This window comes from Homalodisca vitripennis, chromosome 7 (assembly GCF_021130785.1).
Source record: "Homalodisca vitripennis isolate AUS2020 chromosome 7, UT_GWSS_2.1, whole genome shotgun sequence".
Taxonomy (NCBI): domain Eukaryota; kingdom Metazoa; phylum Arthropoda; class Insecta; order Hemiptera; family Cicadellidae; genus Homalodisca; species Homalodisca vitripennis.
Genome location: NC_060213.1, coordinates 128,247,237 through 128,265,925, shown reverse-complemented (window position 1 = coordinate 128,265,925; position 18,689 = coordinate 128,247,237). Strand labels below are relative to the sequence as shown.

The 18,689-nt window shown below is 34.5% G+C and overlaps 1 protein-coding gene across 1 annotated transcript in view; it reads left to right on the top strand.

The window, feature by feature from the left end:
* LOC124366884 (hemocytin-like) overlaps positions 1–18,689 on the top strand; it is a 184,518-nt gene that overhangs the window by 109,015 nt on the left and 56,814 nt on the right. The window contains 9 exon segments of the mRNA XM_046823484.1: positions 1,409–1,537; positions 5,855–6,011; positions 6,940–7,168; positions 9,456–9,633; positions 10,419–10,553; positions 12,145–12,345; positions 13,829–14,012; positions 15,161–15,333; positions 16,520–16,591. Coding sequence (XP_046679440.1) covers positions 1,409–1,537; positions 5,855–6,011; positions 6,940–7,168; positions 9,456–9,633; positions 10,419–10,553; positions 12,145–12,345; positions 13,829–14,012; positions 15,161–15,333; positions 16,520–16,591 — 1,458 coding nt within the window.

Sequence of the window (18,689 nt, the reverse complement as noted above, 5' to 3'; positions counted from 1 at the left end):
TACGTCGATGTGTCTTATGCTGTGGAAATTGTCTGTAGTGTTATTGGAAGTATACTGAGTGTTAGTGAAAGTACACGTTATATGTCACTAGCACTAGGTCTATATTTATCTCAGGTTTTAAGTAGGTTAAATGATAGTTCAAATTGAATATCACTGTATTGAAGGCTCCTGATAAATATGGTTATTTATATCAGGATAAAGTTCACAAATGTTCACTGGGTTCTCATCAATCACTTTGATTTTAATAAATTTTGAAATGTAATATTCTTTGAGCTAAAGCTTATTTTCTTTACTTACCACACTTCTTCGCAGATGGGATAGTCAATGATATTAAAAGAAAGCAAATCACTTTGATGTCAATTTATTTTGATGTGATACAAACAAATAATTGTAACCACTTTGCTTTGTTGTTAATTTATTCACTAAAACAATATCTCATCGCCTGGTTATAACTTTTAATGCACTATTGCACAATTCCGTATTGCATCACTACCAGGTGGATCTACCCTGCTTCAGCTCTCAAGACAGAAGAAAGATTCTCCAGCTAAAATCCTGCGTATCGGCTCAAACAATGCTCATCCCCTTTCCCGTTCAAATCAGCGTCTTCACGATTGAATATAATTTAATTCTTTTCTCATAATTATCGAATTTTATCACGTTCACTATAATTGATCAATTTAAGTCTTTCTATTTTCTTTTATTATTTTTCTATCGCTTTTTATTTAAATTTTTGCAACATGTGCTTTCTGATGGCATCAATACGCAAGTCATTTTATCCCACAATTGGCTTTTTTGCGTAATTTTATTTGGTACTTTTGTAAAAACGAATTTTGGTTATGTTTAACTCATTTTAATTATTTTAATTTGTTCCCGTATAAAGTTTAACATATTTCTCCATTATTAATTAAATAAATCTCAATTACGATAACATCTGATTTACTTACGTCACAGTCTGCTAATTCCCCGCGAATATTTAAATGTCGTAATTTAACCTGTCACATATACTAGTTCCTATACTATCCCTGGACTAAAATTATGAACAACTATTGAGAAAATGAATCATTATTACACCTTAGATAGTTTTGTTTTTATATAAAAGTAACCAAATAAAGTATACATGTAAATTAGATGATGAAATTATAATATTTTAACTAGCATTAACATTAATTATACAGCACTGAACTGATACCATCATTGCTAAGCCCTTTGTGATTAGTGCTCTACAACATTTTTGCTGTAACAGGCAAATTGTAACAAAATATAACAGTTCAAATAGTTACAAATGACTTCTGGCTTGGAAACTGGAACAGATGCAGAAGCCAGGAGATGTTACACCAGTAGGGGGGAGTGATAGATGATATTACGGACAGCAAGTTGACAATAACTCAACAGTTGTGTTGTGTTGCAGCCATACAATGTGATGAGACTTGCTCCCAGTACCAACCATGTGTGGAGACCTGCCCACTGGAGACCTGTGACAACACGCTGATGTACAAGTCTCTGTCAGTACTCTGTCAGCAGGATACCTGCGTCGAAGGTGTGTTTAAATTATTCTGTATTTATTGTGAATGCTCTTTTACTCAGTTGACTTGCTTGTGATCTGAGAAAATAATATATAAAATAATTGTTTTCTTTAGAAGCTTTATATAATGTATATGTATGGTGCAAACAGATCTTTATTATATGCCAGTTTACAAGGGGGTACCCCAAAAAAAAACCGGAATTATTTTATAAAAATTATATATTATCAAATTTTTTACAATACGACCTTATCACCTTCAAAATAATCTCCATTACAACTAATAAACTTGTCCCAACGGTATTTCCATTGATCAAAACATTTTTTGTAGTCATCTTTAGAAATGGCTGCAAGCTCGAGCTTCGTTTTTTTCTTAACCTCTTCAACGCTGTCAAATCGTTAACCTTTCAAGCCTCTTTTCATGTGTGGAAATAAAAAAAAGTCGCATGGAGTGACGTCAGGTGAGTAAGGTGCGTGGGGCAGCGGAACCATGCCGTTTTTGGCTAAAAACTGCCTAACTGAGATGGCTGTGTGTGCCGGTGCGTTGTCGTGGTGGAAGAACCAGTCTCCAGTCTGCCACAAATCGGGTCTTTTCTGGCGAACTTTTCGCTGAACCGAGCTCCAAGTTTACCCACTACTCTTTGATAGTTACTCAATTGTCTGTCGACGGTCGGTGAGCACAAGTTCACGAATTTTCACAACATTTTCGTCCGTTCGAGAGGTTGATGGATGTCCAGAACGAGGTTTGTCTTCAATCGACATGTCGCCATTTTTAAATCGAGCGAACCACTCGTAGACCTGAGTTTTCCCCATAGCATCATCTTTGTAAGCTGTATTGAACATTAAAATAGTTTCTGCAGCATTTTTACCAAGTAAAAAACAAAATTTCACAGCTGCACGTTGTTCACTTAAACTTGCCATGACAAAAAACGAAACAAGAACAAAACAGGGTTAGCGAAAACAGTCACTACGAACGAACAGAATGCACTAGGACAACGGAACTGGGGTCACTGAGCTCGCAATGGGTTGCGCGACACACGCCTAGCGGCAGGAATGTGTACGACACGCTGCCGGCTGCCAGCAATACAATTCCGGTTTTTTTTGGGTACCCCCTCGTAGTTCCAATGTTCTTCAACTCCAATTACAAGTTAATGTTAATCACCTGTACAAATTTTCTAATCGTGTGTCTAGTCTTGATAGTCAATCACCTTTACAAAGTGCCTTCAAACGACCAGCAAATCAGAAGAAACACCAAACAGGATATATACTTTAAATAGATAAACCACTCTCAGCAAATAGATATGGAGATCTACTATGTTCTCCTCTAGTATTTATTCAGATTCACTCTGTCTGCTGTATTAGCTCAGATTATTAAAGTGTTTGGTCCTGTTGCTGGATCATCGATCTGTACCTTCACTTGGTACTATTGATAGACCTGCAATAGTTAAAACTGTTACATTAGGTATAGTTACATTGATACTTAAGAAATTTTTCAAAAATGGTTACAAATTAGCAATTTTTTAAAGATTCCAACAGGAACGCAATAGTTAAGGTTACTCTTCTGTCATTATTTATACAGGGTGATTCATGAAGTTCTCCCCCACTTCTACAGCACATTGTACTAGTAAAAATAATGAAAAAATGTTATATAAACATAGGTCCGAAAACGCTTCGTTAGCGAGTTACAGCTAGCGAAAGATTTCGCCTGAATTCCTGGGTAAAGAGTAAAATAAAAGCCATACTGAACTTTTGGAAAGGTTAATTAAGTAAGAAATATCGTGGATTCTTATGTATTTTTACCTGATAAAGCTAATAAAATAGGTTTCAGAACTGTACCTGTAGTAGTTTTTTGAGGGATTCAGGGTTAAATGCAAAAAATTGGGGCACGAAACAATGTTTTTTTAAGTTTGATGTACAATAACTTTGTTAAATTGGTAATAAATACATAAATCAAACAAACATTAATTGTAGAGAATTTAATTCTGGGAAAATTTATATAATCAAAGTCTAAAATAAAACAGAAATAAGTACCAAAAAGTCGGTTTTATTCAGTATAATACATTACTAGCTGTAAAGAAATACTGTACGGTATTTAGTTAAAATAAAACAAAAAACAAAATGTTTGTTCCTTAATGATGAGATAAATTGAGAAAACAAGATTAACTGTTAAATAAATTTGTTTGTAAATAAAAATATCATGTTTTATTACGTTGTATTTTTTTTTTAAGTAAAAATTTACATCAAATGTTTCAAAATAAATGAAGCAAACATTTTCCTATTATTGTTTACTAATCATCGAAATGCAGTTTTTTGTTTTATTAATTTCTAAGTTGGTAACGCACGAATAACAGCTGATCAACAATGGTATTCTGTACTGTTACGTTAGAACTGTGTATTAGTGGTGTTTTGCAAGCTACAGCAGGAGATCGAGTACTGTGAATCGTGTTATTGAATGCAATTTTTCTGTGAGTTATAATTCGAATGTTTGTTCAGCAAAAAAATGCCTTACTTATTTACATCAGAGGAATACGCTGATATGGTTTTTATTTTGGGTTACTGTAATGGTAATGCTAGAGCTGCTGTAGAAGAATATAAACTACGTTACCCTAATAGGAGGATTCCAGATACAAAACAATTTCAGGAACTTTTCGTACTCTTCGGGAAACAGGGATTCACTACCAAGTACTAGAACCAATTATGAACGAGCTGTCCAACTTGATGATTGATATTGTTATTAATGCTGTTCATCGCAGTCCAGGTGTAAGTACACGACGTATTTCTAGGCGGATAGGAGTTTCGCAGTCAACGGTGTGGAGGTCACTTAATCGAAACAAATTTTATCCGTTTCATAAACAAAAGGTTCAACATCTACAGCTAGGAGATGGTCCGCTTCGCTTGGAGTTTTGCAACTTTTTGAATATTAATAATCAACTCTACAAGCGTATTTTGTTTACGGATGAGGCACAATTCACTCGGATGGTGTCAATAACTTGCACAATGAACACTCATGGGCAGAAGAAAATCCACATGAGGTAGTGGAACAGAACTTTCAACACCGATTTAGCGTCAATGTCTGGTGTGGCCTTTTGCACAATCGGCTGATTGGACCTTTCATATTACCTGGATGCCTAAATACTGAGTTCTATTTGCATTTCCTTCAAGAAGAGGTGCCGCAGCTGTTAGAGAATGTTTCTTTACATCTCAGACAAAATTTGTACTTCCAGCATGACGGAGCACCTCCCCACTTTTCACGTGCCGTTTTCTGCTTACTTAAATCATCACTTTCCTGGACACTGGATTGGTCGTGGAGGGCCTCACCCTTGGCCACCAAGATCACCAGATCTATCTCCATTGGAATTATTGCATCTGGGGATGGATGAAAGCATTGTATACAAGACAAAAGTGAATTCTCGTGATGAATTAATTGCCCGTATTATGGATTCGGCTGTGCAGATACAGGGAAGTCCTGAAAAATTAAGAAATGCAACAAAAGCAATACACAAACGTGCTGCAAAATGTATTGATAATGATGGCCTCATTTTCGAACATCTATTATAAAAAGGTGCGTACGGTTGGCCCAACCTGATTAATTTTGCTTAAAACTAGTAATGTATTATACTGAATAAAATCGATTTTTTGGTACTTATTTCTGTTTTATTTTAGACTTTGATTATATAAATTTTCTCAAAATTAAATTCTCTACAATTAATGTTTGTTGATTTATGTATTTATTACCAAATTTAACAAAGTTATTGTACATCAAACTTAAAAAAACATTGTTTCGTGCCCCAATATTTTGCATTTAACCCTGAATCCCTCAAAAACTACTACAGGTACAGTTCTGAAACCTATTTTATTAGCTTTATCAGGTAAAAATACATAAGAATCCACGATATTTCTTACTTAATTAACCTTTCCAAAAGTTCAGTATGGCTTTATTTTACTCTTTACCCAGGAATTCAGGCGAAATCTTTTCGCTAGCTGTAACTCGCTAACGAAGGCGTTTTCGGACCTATGTTTATATAACATTTTTTCATTATTTTTACTAGTACAATGTGCTGTAGAAGTGGGGGGAGAACTTCATGAATCACCCTGTAGTGCTGTTGTCGGAAATATTACTTAAGTGTCTTGTTGTCTCGTAGAATTATAGTTAACTTGACTTTTCACAAGAATCTGAGTTTGCCCATCATACGCTTCCTAATAGTCACTCCAAAATGACCTGATTAGGAAATAATATAAATCTTACAAAAGCGAAAAAATGTGCTGATTTTATATTTTGTATTCTCATTTTGCTGTTTCCCTGTTGTGGCATAACCAGCAAGCTATGATGAACAGGTTGCCAGATGAAGCCGTGTCCTCCGGGTCAGGTGTACCACAACATCACACACCCAGTCTGTGTGCCTGTGGCCGAGTGCAAGCCTGTCTGTCTCACGGTTGATGGGAAGGAGTACTTTGAAGGTGACTTGATGGAGGGCGATGACTGCTACAGTTGGTGAGTTCTTGGTATTTAACACAGAACAAATCTAAGTGAGGTTTTGCCGAACTCTTCACATTTGCGTTCATTTATGAGATATCTTTTTTTTGTCCTGAGGGAAAAGGATGGTTTGTCCCCACGCTTAGTCCTAAAAGGACCTTTGCGCCTCCCTTACTTAAATTTGTGTCCTCAAAATCCAAGGCTTTTGCAGAAGCCGATCAGATTTGAGGGCTCTTGTTCTCTGATGTCCTGTTCTTTTCCGAGTTTCTAAGATAGCAGGACAATCTAACCAAATATGCTCTGCTGATTCCTCCTCTTCTCCACAGAGTCTACATTTGTCAGTAGATGAAACCCACCCTCGTAAGATGTTTCCTTAGGGGGCCATGTCCTGTCAACATCCCTAATATCATCCTTACTCTGATCCAAGAGAGCTGCCCACCCTTTATCGTAAGGAGAGATAAACATTTTGGATAGTCTCAATCCTGTGGCTCTACTCCAATAAATGTTTCTTATCCTCTCTTCCCAATCTTTGACAAGAGCTTTGCTGTTGGAGAAAGTTATCCCGCAGTTTGAGATACCTTATATATACACATTTTGTAGCAATTTGTTTTTGACGATGAAAGGATTGTGAAGGAAACAGGATTTTTCCGGACATTTTCCATTGTTCAGTGATACAAAAAAATCAATGACACAATCACTGATGTATTAAAACAGAAGGTAATTTAAGTTTAATTTTTAACTGTTGGGATCACTTACAGTATTAATCATTTTGGTAAAGTATGTCACAAAATATTGAATACATTATGGTTAAAAGAGAAAATAAAATGGTCATAATTTAAGATGTTCAAGCCCAGCCTAAAGTATAGTGTAACATCCTAGGCACCAATAATTGTTTTATGGAATTGTACTCATTTAACATTGTAATTAACTGCTGACTATTGTACAGTTACTGTTCCCGCCACAAGAAGACATGTACTGGCCAGCCCTGTACCACCCCCAGTCCCCCTCCTCCCACCACCACCCCTGCCCAGGATCAGGCCATGCAGTGTGTCCCGGGTTGGTCAGAGTGGATGAGCAATGATCAGCCCATTCCGGACAAAAAGGAGTCAGACATTGAACCACTGCCTTCCCCTAGAGATTTCAAGTCTGCTGCGTTCTACGCCAAGGGACTTAAGGTAACCAATTAATTACATTGGCTGTTGGAACATAAGGAAAGTAAATATTAAATTATGCAGGATTAAAATACATCCTAAGAGCATCTCAGACATTGGGTCGACTTTGTGAGACCAGCAGAACTGGTAAACAGTTAACATGGAATGGATCACCAAGCAAGCCAGGGATCTTCAAATCTGCAAATTCTGCACAGAGATGATTCTCAGATTACTGGCCATGTTTCTTAAGAGTTAACCGCCAGTTGTTGAGAGCCCATTCCATAACGGGTACCTCCATTTTGAAAACATTACAATCAGTTTGATAGGATATATCAAACTATCCTGGAGATGAAGCTATAAGTTATTTTAAGAAAAGAGAACACAAATCTTATAAATAAAAATGAATGGTTAAATACGTTGCTGAGAACTAATCTCGAAAACAGGACCAAACAGGTTTTTTTGTATATATCTGTTGAATTCTGAGGAAAGTTTTTATGAAGATAAAAGTAAGAAAAGTTTGTCGGAATATTTAAGAATTCGGGAAAATAATTAAAATATGTATGACGCGTAATCTAAAGTTAAATGACATTAAACAGCTGTTGACACTTTCAGCTAAAGTTCATCAAAGAGGCAAAAACATTTGTTGACACTTAAATTTGTATGAAGTATAAATTGCTTGATCAGCTGTAAATGCAAATTGTAAAGACAAAATTACTATCTAATTTTTACTACTGATTACACAAGTGACAAATTTAAACCATCTAACACATTAGAAATACTATTTCAAACCTGTTATAAAACTCACCTTAATGAAGAAAGCTGTAAATGAACAAACCCAAAACTGGTTGGTTACCTTGAGCGTGTGTATGACATTTTTAGTGTGCTTTATGGAAGAACGGAGACACAAACATGCCCCAGCAAGCCATTCTTTCCCATACTAAGTTACAATCCAACAAACAAGATTTCTATCATGCAATACTTATTATAGCCTACACGTTTTTTTTGTAATGTTGAGTGGACTTAATTTCAACGATTTTCAATGGCTATTCAACTTATACCAAGAGCAGAACACAGGTGATGGAAGCTGTTACTTTTCTACCAGAGTAGCCTTTGTAGATTTAAGTAGGTATACATATATTTGCTTGATGGTGGTAACAAAATCAAAATTAATTATAGGACCAGAAATACTGTAGACCAGAAATAGAAAAGGTGGTTTCCGAGACCTACATATATATTTTCTTGGTCAGGGAACAAAACAAACTCAACTGTGAAATTGTAAGTAAATTAGTCAGGAAGTGAATTTAAACAGTAAAAACTGTTTGACCACAGTCATACTGAAGTATGTATATTTTCTTAATCGTTATAAAAAAGCCAACTCATCCATGGTACTTTAAATATTTCTTAGACCAGAAGTAGATTACAAGGACCTGTAGTAGATGCTTTTTGAACAAAGTAAGTCTTGAAAATCTACATATGTATCATGTATTTATTTTCTTATGGCACTGGGGATAACTTAGATCAAAAGTAGATCACAAAGGCTGGAGGTAGATGCTTTTGATCGAAGTAGGTTACCCTGACGATTCATGATATATATATTCAGATATATATTTTCATGATCGAGGAATACGGACAGAAAAACTCAACTCTGGTGTCAGAAATGTAATTGATGGAAACAGAAATGTTTACCCCCAACACTCACAAAACAAATATGAATCAGTAAATATTGTATTTAACTTTATAAACTCAGACCCATAGGCACTGTAATAATAAGTACCAGTTATATACATACTTCTGTTTAAAAATTATCATAGGGTCCCATCATATTACATCATAGATGCTTTCACTAAGAAGGCTACACCCATCTATTTTGAAAATTACTTGTGAAGCTGTAACAACTAGTATTTAAGTCAAATTTAAATCTGGCAAGAATAATTTAAAGAAAGATTGGAACAGTATAAAAAGAAATTGCATTCATCAAAATTGCAACAAATTTATGAAGTTAGTAAATTTAACAGTTTTAATTTTTACAAACTGGATTTATTTGATTAAGATTTTTAGTCTACAATGGAAATCACAAGTGTTTGTATAACCTTCAACAGAAGAGGGAACTGGAAACGGGTATTACTTAGTAGGTTAGGTTTGATTCACAGATGAGATGAACTACTTAATTTTAGATATTACGACATCAGTTTATTGACTCGGATATAAAAACATTGAGTTAAATATATTCTATTCATATAGATACAATGTGTAAGATTTTAGTACTCTATGGATTTCAAGCTGTAAGTGCAGCTATTGTGTGTGTGTGTAGAAGTCGGCCGCAAGAGGACAGTGTGCGCGAGAGATGATGGCAGACATTGAGTGTCGCACTGTTTACACCAATCAACACTACAAGGAAACAATGCAGGATGTAGAGTGTAGCCTGGAGCAAGGACTGGTGTGTCGAGGACAGTGCGACGATTACGAGATTAGAGTGCTGTGTCACTGTGGTCAGTATTTCTGTAATCAGTTTTATTTGCTCTGTCATACACTGAATTCTACGTTAAAATAAAATAAATGACTCATGACATTAAGATTTTAAAAATGTACACAAAGTGTAAAATCGCTTGATTTTCCGTTCTCCCTTGCGAGGTATTCACAACCTGTCATCGTACATTGTGCAGGAGATTATCAAGTATATCTGTTTAACACCAATCTCACAATGTAATAGGAGTAATTTTAATTCTTGGGTTATATTAAAGTTGTTAATTCAATAGTTTTTGGTAGCATTCAGATAGAGTAGTCACTGTGACTTAGACCCAGGAACTTTCAACAATTCAAAATATACTGTTAATTTTATTACAGGATTTTTAAAAAACTTTCAGACTTGTCTGTATTTTGAGATGACTCAGTTGTACCGAACATTAATTTCGCAGCATTTGTTTGGTTATTTGAGCACCTTGTTTGAAGCGAATCACTTTTCTGTTCTCTACATCCGAGTATATGTATAATTTATTAACAAATATTAACAGAGAAATTATTGTACTTTAGGTTCACGTATTATGCATATTTATATATTTCTAGTGAAGAATATGCATTTGAAAAACCATGGAATATGCACTAGAACGCTGGATTTTCCCAGTCTGTCCATTTTTTGTAAAGAATTGTAAAAATACTTTGAAATGAACTACAACACTTAATTTCATTATCAAACGACCATTGTTTTGTATTAAATATTTACAAATCTTGATTTTTAATTTTATTATTATTATATTTAGTATGATTTCGTGAACAGGGTCCACGACTGTAACAACTCCAACAACAGTGACAACAACTGAACTGGTGACAGAACCTTCAACAACAACAACGACGACGACGACGACAACTACAACCACTACAACATCTACTACCACAACAAGTGAACAACCAGGTGAATTTTGAATACTCTGTATCATTATAATCAATCTGGTTTCCAAAAAAAATTATGATAAATGAGTGTCCCTAGGAGTCTCTGCCCTCCTGTAACAGTAAGAATTTTGTCTATTTTCTTTTAGGCCATTAATCTTTCATTTCTGTTTCCTTACATTGGCTATATGAGAAATAAAAAAACAGTATTATATTAGTGCAGTTGAAGATTTTCTACTGCGTATATTGAATGGTTATGGAATAAATTAAAAAATGTCTTTAAGGGAAGACCAAACATGATCTGTTACACCTGGTGTAACAGCTACTTCAGCCCTTCTTGAGTTCATACAATCTTAACATATTAACAAAATAACATTTCTAAAATCATAATTATTCTGAAATGTGTTAAGTTATCTTACAGGTTTTTTTTTAACACTGATGTTAATATTACTCCCAATGTAGTTTATTCAAATTCAAATTCTTTATTGCCAGAACATCTTTACAGTGTATAACAGTGTCAGAAACAAATTCAGCATGAACTATCATTTATGATATACTTTGCCTAGACCTAATAACAAATGTCTATCCAATTGCAGTATAATAATCACTGATATCATATTGGCTGATATTAATCAATAGCTTTTTTACACTTTTCTTGAAACAGTTAATTTAAACAGATTTAAGATGAGAAGGAAGAGAGTTGTAGAGTTTATTGTCTGTTTCAGCAAAACAAGTTAAAGTGGTTTTAAGACAACATTGAGATATTCTAAGAGAATTTGAGTTTATAGTCATATGGGTATGTACAGATCTATTTGTAGGTACGGCATGTAAATTTCTTTTTGTATAAAATATAGGCAAAATACACAGTGCAGATACTGTAAGAATACCATACTTTTTAAATAAAGGTTTACAATGAGTCCTTATGTTTACATTAGCTATAATCTTAATAGCACGTTTTTGTAAAATTAATAATTGTTGTGTTACAATCATTGCCATATACAATAATTCCATAAGATAAGAAACTATGGAGGTAGGAATAGTAGACAGTAATGAGGGTGTCTGTAGTTACAATATATCTTAGCCTAATTAATATAAAAATACCCTTAGACACTTTATTGCATAACATTTCAACGTGCCTAATCCATTTGATGTTACTCTGAAGAATGACCCCGAAGAATTTAACGTAATCAATGCTCTGTTGGCTAGACGGTTTTAAACAAAATTCTAGAGTCTTGGTTTTCTCTTTATTAAGACAGAGTGAATTGGCAGCTGACCATTCCTCGATAGTGTCACTAACATTAGAAAGAACATTAGCAAAGAAAACATTATTACATTTAACTTGTACGGCCAGGTCATAAGCAAACATAAAAGAGCTTACATGGTTAGTAGCAATAGTACCGGGTAAATCATTTACGTAAGTAATAAAAAATACTGGGCCAAGGACTGAACCCATCTGTACATCTTTGTATTAATACAAAATAATAATAAAGATTACATGCGGCAGCTTGTTTAACCAGTCAATAATTTTACAGCATCCATCCTCATATTTGAAATAAATAAGTTTTCACACAAGGTTAATGGTGGATCAAACATTGAACTAAACATAACTGTTGTAGTGGTGGAGATAGTGACGTGCGATGTCTTGAAGCCCGTGTCGGTACACCCCGGGGACTGCAGCAAGTACTACCAGTGCGCTGAAACCGAGAGGGGACTGGAACAGCTGGAGCGGGAGTGCGCTCCACTCTTGTGGTTCAACCCGGAGAGTTTGAACTGTGATTGGCCCGAGACAGTGAAGCATATTCGCCCTGAGTGTACAGGTACTGTGTGTAGTTGTGTGAGAAGAGCGGATAGCCCCTCCGCCCCGAGCATTACTGTCCATCTTGTACCTTCTCTCTCTCTCTCTGCTTCTTGAGTTCCGTGTACAGATCTATAGTCTTAAAGGAATATAAAAACAACTTGTCCTTGTTTTTCCTTTACTAAAAAAACATTCAATAAAAAAATAAGATAAATAACATGGTAGGCCTCAGGTGGAGATTATGTTCCACTTTTACCACTACTTTTGGTACATTTTTATCAAATGGAATGTTATCATTTGCTAATAAGGTATTCTGGTGACCGAGTATCGTAATAACCAAATTGAGAATTTGCGTTTAGAATTACACAACTTGGATTTTCATCTGCAGATTTTTGTAGATTTCATATTCATCAATTGTAGACTATTACCAATGCCCCTTAAGTTGTAATTGATTTCAAAAATATCTTGGACTGTAATTTTTTGTTTATTTATTCATGAGTCAGGCAAATGTTGTAAACTTTAGTTTTACATGTTTGCCAAGTTTGCTTAATGTATATGCTGTAACATTCCCCACACTATTTTTAAGCTTAATTGTTCATTTGTAATATGCTTGTTTTTGTTACTAAGTGATGTAATTTTTTTAATAAAAATACATAATTTAATAAAAACCAATCAGTGCTCGTACCTGATGAGAGTAATTTGAGAAGCCATGGCATAATTAATGAATTATTGCTAGTGTTCAAAATAAAGAGAAAGAGTAATTCACAAACTTTAATGGATTTCAATAGTTAAATTTAATTACTCAAATTTTAATTTTTAATTCGATTACATTACATTAGATGCCACAGGGACTATGAACCTTTGAAGTGACAACAAAGAACTTTAATTTTAATTTTAGCAAAAAAGTGTTATCTGTTACTTAAACTCATTGTTTTCGACCAGGGAATTATGTAAACTAAAGTAAATTTTACTATAGTATCTACAATCAAAGGCTTCCCAAAACCTTCATTGAACAACACTCAGTAATATTATAACATGGGTCTGCCACTATCTATTAATATTGAAGTGTTGCTGGAAGTTATTTATAGAATGTTATACATTAATACTGCTGAAATAAGAAAACAGCAATGATGTAAAATCTTGTATTATTAATCTTTGACAGTTGATACCACCAAGGTGTAGCAGTAATTATTGAATTTTAATTACAGATCTACAACAAATGACAAAAAACTTGGGGAAACAAATGAGTATAATGATAAAATCTTAGAACAAAACTTACAACATACAGTATTAAATTTATTCTTTTATCATCCTCTGACTAGAGTTTATTATGCTTAGAAAGTACGCTATTTGTAATCTACTAGTGCTGCCACTCACTCTCTCTCTCTCTCTCTCTCTCTCTCATGTAGTGTACCCTTATCTTCAAAAAGACACTACCAAACCCTGATTCTTGCAGCTTTGGTGGTAGTCAGAAATATTCACAACTATGGAATGGAATGTTACAGTGACTGAGGGCAAACCAGTCTGCGAGGAGAGCTGGAGTGAGTGGGTGAACGTGTCACATCCTGCCAGCGAGGATGGGGACTTTGAGACTTTCTCTAAGATACAGGAGGCTGGCATCTCCTTGTGTCCTGGTGTCAACGGTCACATCAAGGACATACAATGCCAGTATCGGGCAGCACCACCCACGTCAGTAACAGTCTTGTAGTATTTCCATTGATCTTCAGTATTGATGCAAATGATGTTTTCAAATGTTTTTTTTTTTAACACACAAACATCTAAAAATGTTTTGTTTTACTGATACCTCTCAACTGTGACATGTTTGACGCTCCAGGCTTGTGGAAGCGTATCTTTAAAGTGGCCGTGCTCACAATGTATTGATAGATTTTGTTAAAAAAAGTAACTGTTGGAATTGTTATAAAAACTGCAAAATAGTTAGTGTCGTAAAATGTTTATTACCAGTGTAAAACAGGTGATGCTTATCGAAAGACAAAATGTCTTCTGCTCCCAGCTTGTGCAAGTGTACCTTTACAGGGTTGATCTACATCAACATCTAATTGTGTTCATGCTCGCTTATACAATGACAGATTTCGTTGAAACAAGTATCGTTGGAATTGTAATAAAATTGTTCAAATAGTTGGTGCCTGGTAATTTATTTATAACTATAGTGTTTTTTTTTGTTATTTGACTTGAAATGTTTTCAATAGATGCCATTTTGTTAAAGATAAAAAAATTATTTTTTTAAATTTTCCTCTTATCTATTCAAATTTATTTGCGTATATATCTAATATTAAAGTGAGCCACTTTAAAGATACGCATGCACAAACCGGAAGCACCAAACATGTCACAGTTGAGAGGTATCAGTGGAATGTTTTATCGATTTAGAAACATCGTCATTTAATAAATAAGGGTTCCAAACTCGACCCTTGAGGAAACCCGTAGGTTACAACATAATTTTTAGATTTGTTCCAATTGAATAACGCATACTGACTTTTATTTTAAAGAAATAGTTAAATCAGAACACTAATAAAAACTTAATATTGCATTTTATTTCTTAATGTAGAGAAATAATTCTATATTATAAAGCTTTTTTAATATTTAACTCTTATTATTGTTGGCAATCATAAGCTTCAACAATATTTATCATTTGAAACAATGGAACACTAAGTGAACAAGCTGTGCTCATTGTCAGAAATAATAGGATATGAGTAGGCAAAGATTTTAAGTGATAAAAACCTCCTGTATGACATCCCTGCCGTAAGAATTTATACATTTCTTATAGTAGACGTATAAATTTATTATGAGCCAGAATTGACATAACCTATGTAATTTTGCAGTAAGACTGCAACCAAGAAGGGACGCAAGCCCAGTCGGTGGACAGATAGAGATTATAGAGAGTCGGACGATGTGGATGTGATTTGTTCTCCGCAGACAGGACTGACCTGCCTCAACTACAAACAGGCAGACGGGCAGTGCCAGGACTATAGCATCAGGGTGTTGTGTGGTTGTGGTGGGTACTGGCTATAGTGTGCTTTTTATACCTCAAATAAATATAAAACTCAAGTAGTTTACAGTCTTTTCAAATATCCGTCTTTGATGTGTTTGAACCCGACGATGAACCCATTACAACAGATAAGTTAAGAACAGGACATTTCTTTACAGTTTGTCCTGAGTGATCATGGCAACCAGGCTTAGTGATTAAGTGGACGCCTCTGAAAGTCAACAAAGGAAGGAAAGGGTGCTCGTTGATAGATAATCGGTGGGAGGGGGGAGGGAAGGACTAATTCCTGTCTCTCTTTCTGGACCCCAAGGTCATTGTGTGCTTCTAAATTCTATTGGATAGGTATATATTTTTCTAATTATTTGTACCCAAATTAATTCACCAAAAGATTGACTTAGTGATAGGCCTGAAAATAATTTCAAGAAGAGGGATGAAGATATTGATCTAGCTGTTGTTCGTGAACCGTAAAACTGTATGTTACTAGATTTTAACTGTACTAATGACTCATAACCTATATACAGCTGACTAAGGATGGTATAGAAAATATTTTTATTGATTGTTACAACGTAGTAATTGATTGTTAGCAGTTTTTGTATTGAGCCACATGAGTTGTTCAAATCTCAGAATAGGGAGAGGTTTTTAGAAACATTTTGAAGTTAAGGGACCTGATTTGAGTGCAAACCACAGGCCAGCTTTTTATATTGTTTGAAGTGTGTAGGTGAGAAATATTTCAGTGTTCCTCTGTCAGTTCTTATTCTTTTATTAAAGACTCTTGTTATTCCTTTTGTATGATCTATGCAATAAAACTTTTGCACCAATGTATCTTTTGATTAGTGTAATTGTAAATGGGTACTATTCAAAAAGCCAATTAGGTTTTAAATAAAAAAAAAAGATTTGATAGTGTTGTGTTACTTATTTGGAGATATAATTTAACAAATAACAGCAGAAAATAGAAAAATAATTATATTATATTTTGGAATAATATTAATTTTCATTCTTATAATTCTTTAACAATGTTTCTTTTTCATAATACATATTTTTTTAAATTTCCCTATTAATTTGTGTATTAACAATAAATTGTGTATCTTTTTAGCCAACAACTTCAGTCCCAATACGATCAGTTTGTCTTTCTAAATGAGTTACTCATGTGTGAGATCCTTTCTTTTCTAATTGAAATTTAACTTTTATGTTCCAGAAAAAGAAGTAGAAATTGGGGTACACGAGGTTGGAATAACAGAGCAACCAAGGATCAACCCTGTGGCTGAAGGTAGCCCTGATGAAATTAAAATTATCTTTATTCATGACTTGTACATATATACAAAGAATGGTGTCAGTGTTAAATGTACACAATTAAACTAATGCTTGTGTCATGTAAATTATTCGACTTCTAGAACTGAAGGTAGCAGAACTTAACCTCATGAGTGTGTGGAAGTATGGAATATCTCCCAGAAGAAAGGGAGATCAGGGGGAAGTTCTGAATAAATGAGGTCTCAATACAGTGTATTAATGTATTTATGAAGTGTAGGAGAATGTTCAGTTTAGCTCAATTCCATCTTCCACTTAGTTTTAGTAGCAACAATTGAAATCTTGAGTCAACATCCGTCTGAACAGATCCAAAAAAATTTGGCGTCGAAGACATTCAAAACAAGCTTCTGGTATCGTATTGACATCAGTGACACCTAGACTACAAAGAAGTTTAGTAAACCCAAATTCAGTTGCTCTGCAGATGGAGTTTATTAACTGTAAACCATTCAAGAAGTTGGATAGAAGTTGTATGAAAGTGCTGGGAGAGAACTTAATAATAATTATTATGATTGGAAATTAAGCACAAACAAAAAAAGTTAGTGATTGACTATTGTGTTCACGATATAGGCCAGTAGTTTCCCATATCACTCATTTTTCCTTTTTTGTGCAAGGGTATGATCTTTACAGTTTTCATTTTACTTGAGAAACAACCTTCACTTAAACTGAAGTTAACAATGTGAAGTAAGAATAAAATTAATTCCTCCATGCTGTGTTTGACCATCATAGAAGAGTACTCATCTAGTCAGGCAGAGAGTTTTAATTTCATTTATGTTTTTATTGTTCTCAATTCTTTTTCAGAGGAAGGTTGTAACACAGTTAATGATAACCTGACATTCAGAGGAAATGTTTTTCTTACTTCTGGTTTTTCTAGCAGATTCATTTTTTAATGTTTTATTTGCTATAAAAGTAAAGAATGTATTAAATCTATTAGCAATTTCTGTTGCAGCCTCAAGTTTTGAATTGGCAATCATGATATGGTCTACGTATGAGTTATTAGAGGCTTTTTTCCTTTGACTGTTTACCAGGGTCCAGGTAGCTTTGTTTTTATTGACAGATCTTTCATGATAGTCAATACTTGCTTGTCGTCTTAAATCCTCTAGCTTCAATTTGGGTCTCACAAGACTTTCTTAAAGGGTATGCATTGTACCGAAAAGGAATGCTTTCTTAAGGGATGTTGTCAATATATAAAGAAAGCCATCATAAGCTTCTTCTGCCAGGGCTGCTTCAAAAACCTGTATCCAGTCTTGAGAAGCAAGAAGCATTTTCTGAATCGTAGTACCAACGTGTGGATGAAGTTAGTATAGTCATAGTTGCTTCAAACTATAAACTAAAAAAGTTGTTCTGTATGAACTAAAATAGCTGTAGGAATGATCAGGACATTAATATCATCCCTGAAGGCTGAGGATATGCAAACTATATTGATGGAAGGGCTTGTGTCACATGTAATTCTTGTATGCAGCAGCAAAATCCTTCCAATATCAAAACTAATTAGGAGCTCATTTAGTGTCTTTGAATCATTAGGAGTTTTTAGGCAATCAACATTGAAATCTGCAACAATGAGTTTATGATATTGAGCAGGCTTTGATTCAAAGATGGATGTGAGAATCTGGAGGGCAAGATGAAAAGATTCTTTATCTTGCCTGGGAGGTCTATAAGCACCCAGAACACACAAGTGTTCTATCTTATTAACTTTCATTGCAACTGCAGACACTTCACATACCAAGGAAAATGCTAGGGTATTTTACTTCATTGGAAATACTGTTACACTTGTATACAGTATCTTCTCCCTTAGATGTGTTTATCCTGCTAAAGGCATAAACAATTGTATAGTTTAGATATCTTGTGTTTAAAATATTCTGCTTTGCCCATGCTCTGTGATTACTAGAATTCCAGGGTGGAGAGATAAAAAGAAGATCATTCAACTTTTCTATTTTATTCCCCACTCTGTCTATATTTTGATGTAAGGTTTATCAAATTCCTGCCTTTTTTCTGCTTGAGTTTGTGAAGGCCCTGCAAGTTTTCTTGGTTTTTTCTTTTATCTTCTGACCCTCTTCTAAAAA